This window comes from Rana temporaria, chromosome 5 (assembly GCF_905171775.1).
Source record: "Rana temporaria chromosome 5, aRanTem1.1, whole genome shotgun sequence".
Classification (NCBI taxonomy): domain Eukaryota; kingdom Metazoa; phylum Chordata; class Amphibia; order Anura; family Ranidae; genus Rana; species Rana temporaria.
In genome coordinates this window covers 13,409,134-13,423,337 of record NC_053493.1, presented here as the reverse complement: position 1 = coordinate 13,423,337, position 14,204 = coordinate 13,409,134, and the positions used below count along the sequence as shown (strand labels likewise).

Below are 14,204 nucleotides of genomic sequence, written 5' to 3'. Positions count from 1 at the left end.
GTATCATGAGTTGTAGAATTCTCATTTTTAGCAGGGGTTCCCCGAGACCAAAGAACTATTTCAAGCGTTCCTCTGTGTTGAAAAGGTTGAGAGTCTGGTTTAGGTGGACGGCCATGTCTTGGTAAGTTTGCAGTTGTGCCATACTCTTTCCATGTTCTGATGATGGATTGAACAGAGCTCCATGAAATGTTCAAAGCTTGGGATATTTTTTCATAACCTAACCCTGCTTTAAACCTCTAATACAGGGCAGTCTTAGAAGAAAACCTGTTAGAGTTTGAAAAAGACTGGGGGGGGGGGGGGGGGTTTCACCTTCCAGACAACAACCTTAAACACACAGCCAGAGCTACAATTGAATGGTTTACATCAAAGCATATTCATGTGTTAGAATGGCCCAGTCAAAGTCCAGACCTAAATCCAAATGAGAAGCTGTGGTAAGCCTTGAAAATTGCTGTTTACAGATGTTCTTCATCCAATCTGACAGAACTTGAGATATTTCACAAAGAAGAATGGGCAGAAATCTCCCTCTCTAGATGTGCAAAGCTGGTAGAGACATCCCCAAAAAGACTTTCAGCTGTAATTGCAGAGAAAGGGGGTTCTACAAAGTATTGATTCAGGGGGGCTGAATACAAATGCACTCTAAACTTTTCACATATTTATTTGTAAACGTTTTTGAAAACCATTTATTATTTTGCTTCCACTTCACAATTATGTGCCACTTTGTGTTGGTCTATCACATAAAATCCCAATAAAATACATTTAAGTTTTTGGTTGTAACATGACAAAATGTGTAAAATTTCAAAGGGTGTGAATACTTTTTCAAGGCACTGTAGGCCACAAGTAGAATATGGAGGAGAGGTCACTTTTTTCTTTACATGAACATGTTACAGCTACTAAAAGTAAGTGATTTGTGAAGGGGAAAGGGCCCCCAGGCAGTGTAATCAGACCTAGTACTTTATTGCAAGGTCTACTTCCAGTACTTGGTGATGCTTTATTGCATTCCAATGCTAGAACTCTAGTGATGTCACCATAGATGATGCTGCCAATGCTGTCCTTGATGACCTTGATGCTCTCCTTGATGACTGTGGTCACCAGTATAGGAGGGTCCAACACCCTGACAGGGACACTGATGGCAATAAAAAAAACTTTAAGACCCCATACACACGGGAGGATTTATCCGCGGATACGGTCCAGCGGACCGTTTCCGCGGATAAATCCTCTCGATGATTTCAGCAGATTTTAATGCGATGGAGTGTACTCACCATCGCATTGAAATCCGCGCCGAAATCCTCTGGCGATGACGTGTCGCGCCGTCGCCGCGATTATGACGCGGCGACGTGCGCGACGCTGTCATATAAGGAATTCCACGCATTCGTTGAATCATTGCGACGCATGCGGGGGATCCCTTCGGACGGATGGATTCGGTGAGTCTGTACAGACCAGCGGATCCATCCGTTGGGATGGACTTCAGCAGATGGATATGTTGTGCATGTCAGCAAATATTCATCTGCTGGAAATCCATCCCAGGGGAGATTTATCCGCGGAAAAAGATCCGCTGGCGTGTACACACCATAGGATCTATCCGCTGAAACCCATTTGCTGGGATTTATCTGCGGATGGATTCTATGGTGTGTATGGGGCCTCACAGTTCCACACCCTAAAATAAATAAAAAAACAAGAGATTGGCATAAGATACACTTTGAGTATAGAGGTATTTAATTTTTGTTTTGCCTTTTCTGAACATGTTTCTTAATGTAGAAGCATGACCTTTGTCAACTTTCATGGTGTCATAGGGCACTCCTCTTATAATTATTTTTCTGATAGGCATATAAAACACCCAATTAGGAAACAGTAGAGGGTTCTGACAGCCAAACCATAGGACTTTTTTTCAGTTACTAGGAACAATTTAAGCATTGAAATATTTACACAATAAAGTAGAACTCCAGTTAGGCCAATCCTTCCATCCATTTTGAAACCCTGCTGATTTGTTTTTTAAAGAAATCTCCCTATACACACCTTCTTTCTTCCGTGGTTTGATGTCAATGGTTTGGTGACATCACGGGTCCTTCCATTTTCTTTCTTGGCAGCAGTGGTGGGCGATCTATTCACCAGGACTGAGCAGTGCTCTGTAATGGCGTGTGCGTGTCCCTCTGGCCATGAGTACTGTGAGCCCAGGAGGTGTGTCTATGACAGCCAGGTCCCACAGGAGGTAGGTTGAATGATGTTGGTCACCATTCAAACCAAAAAAGACTGGTGACACCAGGCGGAGAAGGAAGTTGGAGACATCATTGGGTCCTGAAGAGGATGAGTAGTTTTTGGCCAAATTTTTTTTATGTACGATAGGGGTGGGTCCCTTTGCTGGAATTCCACTTTAAATTATAATCAGCATTTTTATAAATTATGGTTGTAGAATTGTAATGAAGACTTATCCTGTACACTAAGCTTCACCAACAAGCTGGCCCTTGAGTGATTTATGGCTTCCACGTGGCTGAAACCACTAACCACAGCCTAATCCATCTGCCATCATGCTTTTGCTTCCACTGCTTTGAGCAAGATAAACAAAGTCATGTTCATCAAGAGCCTTTAATGCATGTCCCTCTGACATGTTGGTTGACAGATCCAACTCTTGAGGTGGTCAGTCCAATGAATGACCTCATCATTGATGAAGATGACACAGCAGAGTTCATCTGCCAGTACTCTAGGCCTGTGCAGGCCACCTGGAAGAAAAACGATGATGTAGACGTAATTTCTGACGGGAAAAGAATCATTGTCGAGCAAGATTGGAATGTGGCCAAGCTGACCATTAAGTCTGTGGTTCCCGAGGACCGTGGCGTGTACGTGTGCGAGGCCGATGGCACTAGAGTTGTGGCTATGCTGGAAGTCGAAGGTGAGGTCTTCGACCACATGCGGAAGACTCTTACTCCTGCCAGTCTAACAAGCCAACCAATTAATACTGATTACTGACCTGGATGGGTTTTACGTCTTTACAGGGCTGTCTGCATCTTCTCTTTATCCCTGTTTTTGCATTAGAGCTCACCTTCTGGAATATAAGAAATATTATTTACTCTTACTTGCAAACTGGGGTGATTGGTAGTTTTTGGTTTAGCATCAAGGTCACAATTTTATAGTGATATAAAATGGGTATTTTTCAAACATATATAAGGGAACCACATTGCCTATTTGTCAAAAATGGTGTTCCCTTTTATACAGTACCATCGTGTTTTGTAAAGAGTCTGTGAACATTGTTGGCTTTTCATTGTTTTACTGTCATATCTGAATATTCTGTGTTGTTCTCACGTATGTTAAAAAAAAAATATGTGTTGATTATTGTCTTTGACTAATTGGTCCCAGTCTTAGGGAAGTGTATGAGCAACATTTCAACACCAGAGGGAAGGAATAATTGGTCCAAATATTAGGGAAGCATATAAGCAATACTTGGACACTAGAGGGAAAGTAAATAGCAATACAAGACAACCGTACAATCAGTTGCTTTTTGTTTTTGCTTCAGAACAAATTTAAGGGCTTATTGGTAATAATTATTTTAGTATTTGAACTATTTCCTAGCTCAAACTGCTAGGACTGACAGAATCAAATGAGGCACCCCAGAAATGTTCAGAATTAAATGTCACATCTACCAGTTACATCACTTGAGTTGTACATGAAGTTAAAATTCTTAAATATTTTTTTTGTTTTAGATCAGGTGGAAAAAAATGTAAAAAAAGACAAACTGGAAGGCGCGCACATCTAGTACATTACCAATGACAATTTAATTAATAAAAATCCATTGGGTGTTCACAAAGCACAAATCTCAATTGAGCCATAAAAACACACAAAGGGCCAGATTTACGTAGAGGGCTTTTGGCCGGCGTAGCGCATCTCATTTGCGCTACGCCGACGTAACATAGTGAGGCAAGGCCAGTATTCACAAAGCACTTGCTCCGTAAGTTACGTCGACGTAGCAAAAATGGGCCGGCGTAAGCCCGCCTAATTCAAAGTAGGCAGGTAGTGGGCGTGCTACATTTAAATTAACCGTGACCCCATGTAAATGAAGGGTCGTTCATATGGCGCATGCACGCGCATGCTCAGAATCAAGTCACATATACTCCCTAAGATACGTCGGCTCAATGCTTTGAAAGTGAACGTAACCTACGCCCAGCCCCATTCACGTACGACTTACGTAAAATATGACGGCTGTTCCGTCGTCCATACCTTGCATGGGTTGCGCCACCTATAGAGGTGTTTTATCTTTACGGCGGACGTACGTTTGTGAATCGGCGTATCTTGCTCATTTACATATTCGATGCGTAAATCAACGTAAGCGCCCCTAGCGGCCAGCGTAAATATGCACCCAAGATACGACGGCGTAGGAGACTTACGTCGGTCGTATCTTGGCAAAATTCAGGCGTATCTGATTTTAAGAATCAGTGCATAGATACGACCGCGCACATTTGGACTTATGACGTCGTATCAGTAGATACGTCGGCGTAAGTCTCTGTGAATCTGGCCCACAGTGTATAGACATGTGCAGGACCACAACACGGGTTATAGCTGATGTGTTTTGGTGGCGCACGCCTTCCTCAGAGCTAGAAATGCAGTGGTGGTGGTTGTCGTCCTGCATATGTCTATACACTGTGTGTGTTTTTATGGCTCAATTGAGATTTGTGCTTTGTGGGTACCCACGTTTTATGGATTTTTATTAATTAAATTGTCTTTGGTAATGCACTAGGTGTGCGCGCCTTCCATTTTGTCTTTTTTGTAGTTCCCATCGGATTACCCCATCTGAGGAAGGCAGCATCCACCCAGTCTTGCAATACATTTGTTCCTGTTACACTTCACTTCAGAAGACCCCTTAGCACTGGAAGTGGCTGCATTTTTTTTTTTTTGTGTTTCTACTGTTTAGAGAAAAATTAAAGCTGGTACTGCAGCAAAACATGATAAAACCTGTGATTTAATGCTCTTTACTATTATCAATTGATAATAGGCCTCAAATGAATAGGGAAAGTAGCAGCCACAACAGATCTAAAAGTATTTTTTTTCTTAAAAAATAAACCTGAAGCCCTCAACTTCGAACACATTGGCCAGTGGAACAACAGTTTAATAGTATAGTTTGTGAAACTCTTTTGTTTTTTTGCAGTACCACACTGCATTATCTTAAAAGTTTAATACAATATCAAAACAGAGTGCACAAAAGCACTTCAGAACCACAAATCCACACTTTAACCAAACCTCCTTCAATCCTATATCCACCATTATTTCCAATATATAAATGAAATAAAAAGTAGACTTTAGGTATGTGTTTGGAAGAACTTGGCAGATCCAAAAAGCACCTGAGAATAGGTTCTAAATAAAAGGGGCAAGGCAGGTTTTGTCTTGCAATAAAAAATAATGTTCAGTTGCTGTACAGAATGTTAGCAGCATGGTTAGTCCGCAATTTAAGAGGGAGAGACGAGGCTGGTTTTATCTTGAAATATACAGTTGTGTTCAAAATTATTCAACCCCCCAATGCTGTAAAGGGTTTTAGGGAATTTAGTGTACATTTGTAATTGTATTCAGAATGAAATCCTACAAGGACTTCTTAAAGAACCATATGCAACTAAAATGACATCAATCGGTTTTGTAATACAGTAGTAAATGTTTCTTTTGTGAATTCTTCATTTACACAATTATTCAACCCCTTAAAGACTACCACTCTGAAGAACAGAGGTCCATTGAAGTGTATTCAATCAGGTATTGAAAACACCTGTGGATGTCAGGGAGCAGCAATAAAGCCTAATACGCATTAATTAGGCAGCTTTAAAATGACTGTGATACTCAGCTCCTTCTAGACATTTACTGGTGTGGTTACAAACATGGTGAAGTCAAGAGAATGGTCCAGGAAGACAAGAGAAGAGGTGATTACTCTTCACAGGAAGGGCAATGGCTATAAGAAGATTGCAAAGATGTTAAACATACCAAAAGACACCATAGGAAGCATCATTCGCAAATTCAAGGCAAAGGGCACTGTTGAAACGCTACCTGGTCGTGGCAGAAAGAAGATGCTGACTTCGACTGCTGTGCGCTACCTGAAGCGTAGAGTGGAGAAAAGTCCCCGTGTGACTGCTGAGGAACTGAGAAAAGATTTGTCAGATGTGGGTACTGAAGTTTCTGCTCAGACAATACGGCGCACAATGCGTAATGAAGGCCTCCATGCCAGAACTCCCAGGCGCACCCCCTTGCTGTCTCCAAAGAATAAGAAGAGTCGACTGCAGTATGACAAAAGTCATGTGGACAAACCACAGAAGTTTTGGGATTGTGTTCTGTGGACTGATGAAACTGTTTGGGACCATGGATCAACGCTATGTTTGGAGGAGGAAGAACAAGGCCTATGATGAAAAGAACACCTTGCCCACTGTGAAGCATGGCGGGGGTTCAATCATGCTTTGGGGCTGTTTTGCTTCTGCAGGTACAGGGAAGCTTCAGCGTGTGCAAGGTACCATGAATTCTCTTCAGTACCAGGAGATATTGGATGACAATGTGATGCAGTCCGTCACAAACCTGAGGCTTGGGTGACGTTGGACCTTTCAACAGGACAATGATCCCAAGCATACCTCCAAGTCCACTAGAGCATGGTTGCAGATTAAAGGCTGGAACATTTTGGAGTGGCCATCGCAGTCACCAGACTTAAATCCCATTGAGAACCTCTGGTGGGACTTAAAGAAAGCAGTTGCAGTGCGCAAGCCTAAGAATGTGACTGAACTGGAGGCTTTTGCACATGACGAATGGGCAAAGATACCCGTAGATCGCTGCAAGACACTTGTGTCAAGCTATGCTTCACGTTTAAAAGCTGTTATAACTGTAAAAGGATGTTGTACTAAGTACTAATATTGAAAGTCACTTGGGGGTTGAATAAATCTGATAATGATGTGAGCACAGAAAAGACATTTGTGGTTATTTCATTATAAATGTTATGTTATATTTGTCTGACCTACACGTGCCTCTTTGATTTAATTGTAAGCAGGATGACAGGATGATCAAAATCAATGTCAAACTGGCCAAAACAATCAGTTTCAGTGGGGGTTGAATAATTTTGAATACAACTGTACATTAGAGTACATTATTTGAGAAACAATAGCAAAAAATATTGTACGGTGCCTGGACAGTATGTAAGCAGTTTGATTAGTCTGCATTTTAAGATGGCAAAACAAGGCAGGCTTTATATTGAAACAGAAAATAAAGTGTATTTTTTAAGAGACAAATGGCACAAATATTTTTTTAGTGGCTGGACAGTATGTAAGCAGCTTGATTAGTCTGCATTATAAGATGGCAAGACAAAGCAGGCTTTTTTTATATTAAAAACAAAAAATAAAGTGTATTTTTTAAGACAAATGGCACAAATATTTTTCATTGGCTGGACAACATGTAAGCAGCTTGTTTAGGTCACAGTATAGGAGAAAGGGACAAGGCATGGTTTTAATTGAGAGACAAAACAACCAACATTTTTATTCTACATAATCTACTTAAGTAGAGAGTAGCTGCTAAAGAATTTTTATAAACTGGGAATGAAAGTGTTAAGGTATAACTATAGGCAAAACTTTTTTTTGTTTTCATTTCGGATAGAGTCAGGGAGGGTTATAATCCCTGTAAGCTTTATTTTTTTTGCCATCCTTGTCACATTGGGGAGATTTAACTTCACTTCCTGTCCCATAGCCAAAACAGGAAGTAAGAGGAAATCCCTGTAAATTAAGGGAATCCCCCCCCTCCTGTTTACCAGAACTAGTGTTCCCATTGGAAGATTTGATATTTTATTTTACTTTAATTTTCAATGATAATGATAAACAGGACAAATGGAGAGGGTGAATCTCCCTAACGGGGGGCACAGACAGCAACAAAAACTGACAAGCATTCTAATCCCTCCCCACTTTATCCAAACCTAAAAAAAAGGTTTTGCCTTCAATTATACTTTAATACATACAGTAATTTATTGTATTAACATTATCATGTAATCTGTACAATTTTGTCAAGTTCTAGTATATGCCTTTTGAGAGTTCTATGTCGTTATGTGCTTTCCCAATTTACAACAAGGTGTATATATTTTGCCAACAACTGGGAGCAAAAATCAGTTTGTCCATATCTCTGGTTTAAAAGATGAAATACAGTAGCTCTACATCTTTCCCTATTTACTGAAACATATTCTGTAAAGTTCTTTAAACAAATATATTTTTTAAGAGTTTAAAAGCAGTTGAAGTTCGAAGTAGTCAACTGGTGTTTTAGCGGTCTTTCATTGTGTTTTCTACTAGCCAAGAATAAGATATTGCAAGGTCTGGAAAATGTAGATGCGATAGAGGGTGGCGAAGCTCTCTTTGAGTGTTACCTGGCCAAAGCAGAATGCTACAACTACAACTGGCTGGTAGATGATGAACCAGTAAAAACTACAGAGAACATTGAACTGGTGTTCTTTGAGAATGGGCGCAGGCATCTCCTCTTGCTGAAGAACCTCACTTCTGAGGACAGTTGCCGAGTCACATTCATGGCAGGAGATGCGGTTTCATCTGCTTTCCTCAATGTTCGAGGTAAGGCCTGCAATCACTGCATGCCCGCTACACCTGGCTGCGTCCCCTTGCACAAGTCCACTGATCCGCATGTAATCTTGGAAACTTAGCTGACCTAGCCAGTACTGACAATATTATAACTCCAGGATGAGTAGATGGAAGCTTTATAAACTGTGGTGTTGATATACAGTATCTGTGAAGGTCTCATTTATTGAAATAGTGAAATATCTAGTAGCAATTTAACTTGACTTGTTCAATTGAAGATGTTCCACCACTCATCCCCCGCAACGAGAGGTCTGGGGATCAGTGATAAGGGCCCCCTACTGGGGGGGCCTTTTATGGTTTCTTGCCCCAGGACCCTGAAGGTTCTAGTTATGCCTCTGGTCCAAGAACATGATAAACTTTAACACCTCCTATTTTGTTTGGAATATATAAATTAGAATTAGGAGGCTTCCCAAACTTTTTACAGCTACAGGTACATCATATGGTTGAACAATCCATATCTGCTGTGATATATCTCATGGCGACATAGAGAGATAGGATAAAGGTGGCTCGGCTGCCTTGTGGGTATAAATAATGAAGTACACTCACTGGAACCAAGGAAGCCACTTGGATGATGGGTGAAACATGTTTAAAACAAAGTTCCAACCTGTAAAAAAATGTAATTAAAAGTCAGCCACTACAAATACTGTAGCTGCTAATAATTAATATAAGGACACTTACCTGTCCAGGGATCCCGCGATGTCGGCAACCCCAAGCCGATTCGTCCATCGGCTTCGGGTGCAGGTGCCGGCATTGCAAGTAAGGGAAACCAGCAGTGAAGCCTTCAGGCTTCACAGCCAGTTTCCTACTGCGATTGCGCAGTACATCTCTTTCTGAATGGCCCCGTCGTCTTCTGGGACAAACACGGATCCCAGAAGTCAATGCGGAACAAATTATCTTTGTTTTCATTGACTTCTATGGGGAAACTCGCTTTGATATTCGAGTGCTTTGGATTACAAGCAGTCTCCTGGAACAGATTATGTTCGTAATCCAAGGTTCCACTGTACTAATGTCCATCAGTGTCAATGATCACATGTTAGGCATAGATCACCTTATATCTGATAACGTATTAAGTCATTTATTGAGTGTTTATTGTTTTTCCTCATTATTAAATTATTATTATCTAATATTTATAAACGTTTGCCCTGCTATTTACCACTGCATGGCTAAATTCCTTTACATCGGCATGGTCATTGTATTAGGAAATGTACAATAGAAGAAACATTTTAGAGATGTCTATTTACATCATGAAAAGAATGACATTAGCTAACACTTTAAATGTTGATCTGAATGCAGCAAATTTAATGACTGTTGATTATAACAATATGAATTAACAAATAAGCGGTGATTAAGGCTGCATTCACGCTATAACGCGGCGTATTTTGGGAGTTTTCAGCCACCATAGGAGAGACCTGTCAAAGTGAGCCAGTCTGGATGAAGTCCAGGGCAGAATTTTTGTCCCAGTCCAGCCCTGGTATGCGGCATTATTTTTGTTGTTGGAAATTCCGACAGAAAAAGTCCAATGGAGCCTACACACGGTCGGAATTTCCGACCAAAAGCTCACATCGAACTTTTCTTGTCGGAGATTCCGACCGTGTGTATGCGGCATAAGAAGGGCTCTTTCTTCTTATAAGGAAAGTCAAGCATACTAAAAAAATAAAAAGGATATATTAAAGCGGAGCTCCACCCATTTTTAAAAGGCGGTCTTAAACTAAAGACCACCTCTCAACACCCTGTTTTTGGATATTAAAAACATTTTTTTTCTTTATTACCTTTTTGGAAGTACTGAGTGTACTTCCGATCCAGCGGGGCCGCGGCCCACGACGTCACATCCTCTTCTGTGGCGAGCTCCCCCGTTGTCTTCTGGGACCTGTGTGTGTCCCACAAGACAAGCTGGTCATTCACAAAGCGCTGCATGCGCTTCCCTTTGTTGGAATGGCGGAGCCGGCACCTAATCCGATGGATGGATTGGCTTTGGGGGGGCTGACATCGCGGGCTCCCTGGACAGGTAAGTGTTATTATTAAAAATCAGCAGCTACAGTGTTTGTAGCTGCTGTCTTTTAAAAATAAAAAATTTGCGTTTGGAACACCGCTTTAAGCCAGAGGCATTCACATGAAAGGTGTTGTCAACATCCCTCTATCGAATAAATGTGCGAACAGTCCCCCAAGAATGGGACTCTAATGCCGCGTACACACGATCAGAAATTTCGTCAAGAAAACCGTGGATTTTTTTACGACGGAATTTTGTCTCAAACTTGTGTTGCATACACACGGTTACACAAAATTCCGACCATTAAGAACGCGGTGACGTACAACACTACAACAAGCCGGAGAAAAATTAAGTTCAATGATTCCGAGCATGCGTCGAATTGTTTCCGAGCATGCGTTTTTTTTTGCGTGTCGGAATTGCATCCAGACGATCGGAATTTCCTACAAGAACTTTTCCCGTCGGAAAATTTGAGAACCAGCTCTCAAATTTTTGCTGTTGGAAATTCCAACAGAAAAAGTCAGATGGAGGCTACACACGGTCGGAATTTCCGACCAAAAGCTCACATCAAACTTTTCTTGTCGGAAATTCCGACCGTGTGTACGCGGCATGAGGCTTTTTATTCCTTTGAAGTTAAAGTAGAGTTGAGTAGAATCTCTCAGGTGATATTCACATGAAGAATACTACAACCTATGTGTTTGACTCCAGGTTGGCGCCTGGAAGTTGTGAATCCTCCGGCTGACGCTAAGGTGACTGCTGGTGAAAAGGCGACATTTACTTGTGTATTAAGTGAAGCCGTGCCAGTAAATGAAGTCTCTTGGTACTTTAACGGACTGCCTGTTCAGCCAGATGAGAACTGGTCCATGCAAGTGGAGGGCAACCAGTACAGACTAATTCTTAACGATGCCCAACTACACCACTCCGGAGAAGTGGCTTTTGCTTCAAGAGATGTAGTTGCGTCTGCCAAGTTGGCCATTCTAGGTAAGAAGGTTCCTCAGCACTCTTATATCAAATCATAAAAGCTATTTCTAAATGCCCACATTGCTTAAAACATGTCTATTACATCAACACTTCATCACCGGAGGCCTTATTTTGCATCCTTAAATGGTTGTAAAGGTTTTTTTTTTCTAAATAGGTTGCTTTAAGCGTTGTTGGTTCACTTACCCTTTCCTTTGATTTCCCTTCTAAATGTTTTTTTTTCTTTTGTCTGAATTTCTCACTTCCTGTTCCTCCTCAGCAGTGGCGTAGCGTGGGGAGGTGCAAGGGGGCCCACCGCCCCGGGCACAAAATTTAGAGGGGCGCTGTCACAAGTGTGGAGAGGAGGGAGCGCCAACAACAGATGGGACATAGGAACAAATGCATGATGTCAACACTCCAGGCTTTACCAGTCATTATCAAGCAAGCTCTCCTCTTCCCTACAGCCACAGCTTTCTCACACAGTGGTTGATGTGACCAGACTGGAGCTAGCTGAAAATAGGTAAGTCCATGGGTCAGGGGGCACAAATTACTTGCTTCGCCCCAGGCGCTGACAACCCACGCTACTCCACTGTTCCTTAGTAAGCTTGCCCCATCATCCGAGCTGTTCTGGCTGGGGGTTAGTGAGCATGCTCCCTTGGGACTACATCCCTGTGTTCACATCGTCTCCCCGCAGTGATGTAGTCCCAATGGAGGGGGCAAGCACGCTGACTAAACCCAGCCTCTCCCCGCAGGGATGTAGTCCCAAGGGAGGGGGCGAGCACGCTGACTAACCCCATCGTCTCTCCACAGGGATGTAGTCCCAAGGGAGGGGTCGAGCGCGCTGACAAACCCCAGCGTCTCCCTGCAGGGATATAGTCCCAATGGAAGGGGCAAGCGCACTGACTGACCCCAGTGTCTCCCCGCAGGGATGTAGCCCCAAGGGAGGGGGCGAGCACGCTGACTAACCCCAGCGTCTCCCCGCAGTGATGTAGTCTCAATGGAGGGGGCAAGCACGCTGACTGACCCCAGCATCATCCCCGCAGGGATGTAGTCCCAAGGGAGGGGGCAAGCACGCTGACTAACCCCAGCGTCTCCCCGCAGTGATATTGTTTCAATTGAGGGGGCAAGCACGCTGACCAACTCCAGCGTCTCCCCACAGGGATGTAGACCCAAGGGAGGGGGCGAGCACGCTGACTGACCCCAGCATCTTCCCGCAGAAATGTAGTCCCAATGGAGGGGGCAAGCATGCTGATTAACCCCAGCGTCTCCCCGCAGGGATGTAGTCCCAAGGGAGGGGGTGAACATGCTGACTAACCCCCAGCCAGAACGGCTTGGATGATGGTGGAAATCTTACTGAGAAAGGAACAGGAAGTGAGAAATTCAGACAAAGAAAAAACATTTAGAAGAGAAGTCGAAGGAAAAGGTAAGTGAACCAACAATGCACTAGCTTAAAGGAACCTATTTAGAAAATAAAAAAAAATGACTTTTACAACCCCTTTAAGTCATTCAACCATTAGTTGTTGTCAGTGTTTTGGTCATCCATTTAAGTAAAGCATGGTCCATTTCACTGAGATGATTTCTTCACTTGAAAAATGTGTCTTATCGGGTGTATGTTGTGCCTTTAGCCCTTCCCGATCCCCCAGAAGAGCCGGAGATTGTAAGTAAGACCAGCCAGTCCGTGACTCTGTCATGGTTCACCCCCTTGAGCGATGGTGGCGCTCCGATTATTGGATACAATGTTGAGATGAAATCACCTGGTGGTGATTGGCAGCAGTGCAACCTGGAAATCATTCAAAGTATGGAATACGTTGTGCAAAACCTGAAACCGGGCGAGCCTTATCGTTTCAGAATCTCCTCCATAAACAAGCTGGGTGTTGGGGAACCGGTTCACTTACCTCAAACAGTCCAGCTAGGTGAGAACCCATGGCCTCGCACCGTGAGCTTTAGAAAGCTGTGTAGATATTCACTCGCATGGCTTTTGTTTGATTCGTTGACGCCCTGGGCCGAAAAAAAAAAAGAGCTGAAAACGCATTATAAAATATGTATATACTGTATTTGTTCTTAAAAGTCATGTGCTGTTTGCCTAGATGTGATCTTCTCTATGTTGCTTTCACTGGCCCATGCTTCACTGTAGAGTTAGTCAAATGCAAAGCAGCACGACTGGTGGGACCACTTTGCAGATACAAAACCGGATTACTTACTAAGGGTATGTACAGCTGGAGTGCTAAGACATATTTACCATTGGTGAACATCTTCTCCTGAACTACCCAAGAAACATGACTGTGCCTTGAACTATCAATCCCTGAAAAAAAAAATATGCAAAATTGCAAATTCCAAGCAGCCAAAATGATACATGTACAGCCATGTTACTAGCCGAGAGTACAAGGTGTCACCGAGATTTAAGCATATCTAAAGCAAAAAGTTTTGTATAGTGTAGAGTAGGTTTGGAACTCCTGAGAGGTTTTTATTGCTGGAAGGTATACGTAGAATAAAACACCATACAAAGGTACCGTATTTATCGGCGTATAACACGCACCCCAATTTTAAGAGGGGAGTTTTAGGATTTTTTTTTCAAAGCCCCCTTTACAGTACACAGTCCCCCTCCCCCTGCACAGTACACAGCCCCCCTCCCCAGTACACAGCACACCTCCCCCTGCACAGTACACAGGCCCCCACAGCCCCCCATCCAGTAT

The 14,204-nt window shown here is 42.7% G+C and overlaps 1 protein-coding gene across 1 annotated transcript in view; it reads left to right on the top strand.

Annotated features, from left to right (window-relative positions):
• Nucleotides 1-14,204, top strand: part of OBSCN (obscurin, cytoskeletal calmodulin and titin-interacting RhoGEF) — a 640,872-nt gene that overhangs the window by 331,299 nt on the left and 295,369 nt on the right. Inside the window, exons 70-73 of the mRNA XM_040354276.1 lie at nucleotides 2,615-2,884; nucleotides 8,274-8,546; nucleotides 11,263-11,535; nucleotides 13,137-13,424. Of these exons, the coding sequence (XP_040210210.1) occupies nucleotides 2,615-2,884; nucleotides 8,274-8,546; nucleotides 11,263-11,535; nucleotides 13,137-13,424 (1,104 nt within the window). The remainder of the gene's footprint in view (nucleotides 1-2,614; nucleotides 2,885-8,273; nucleotides 8,547-11,262; nucleotides 11,536-13,136; nucleotides 13,425-14,204) is intronic.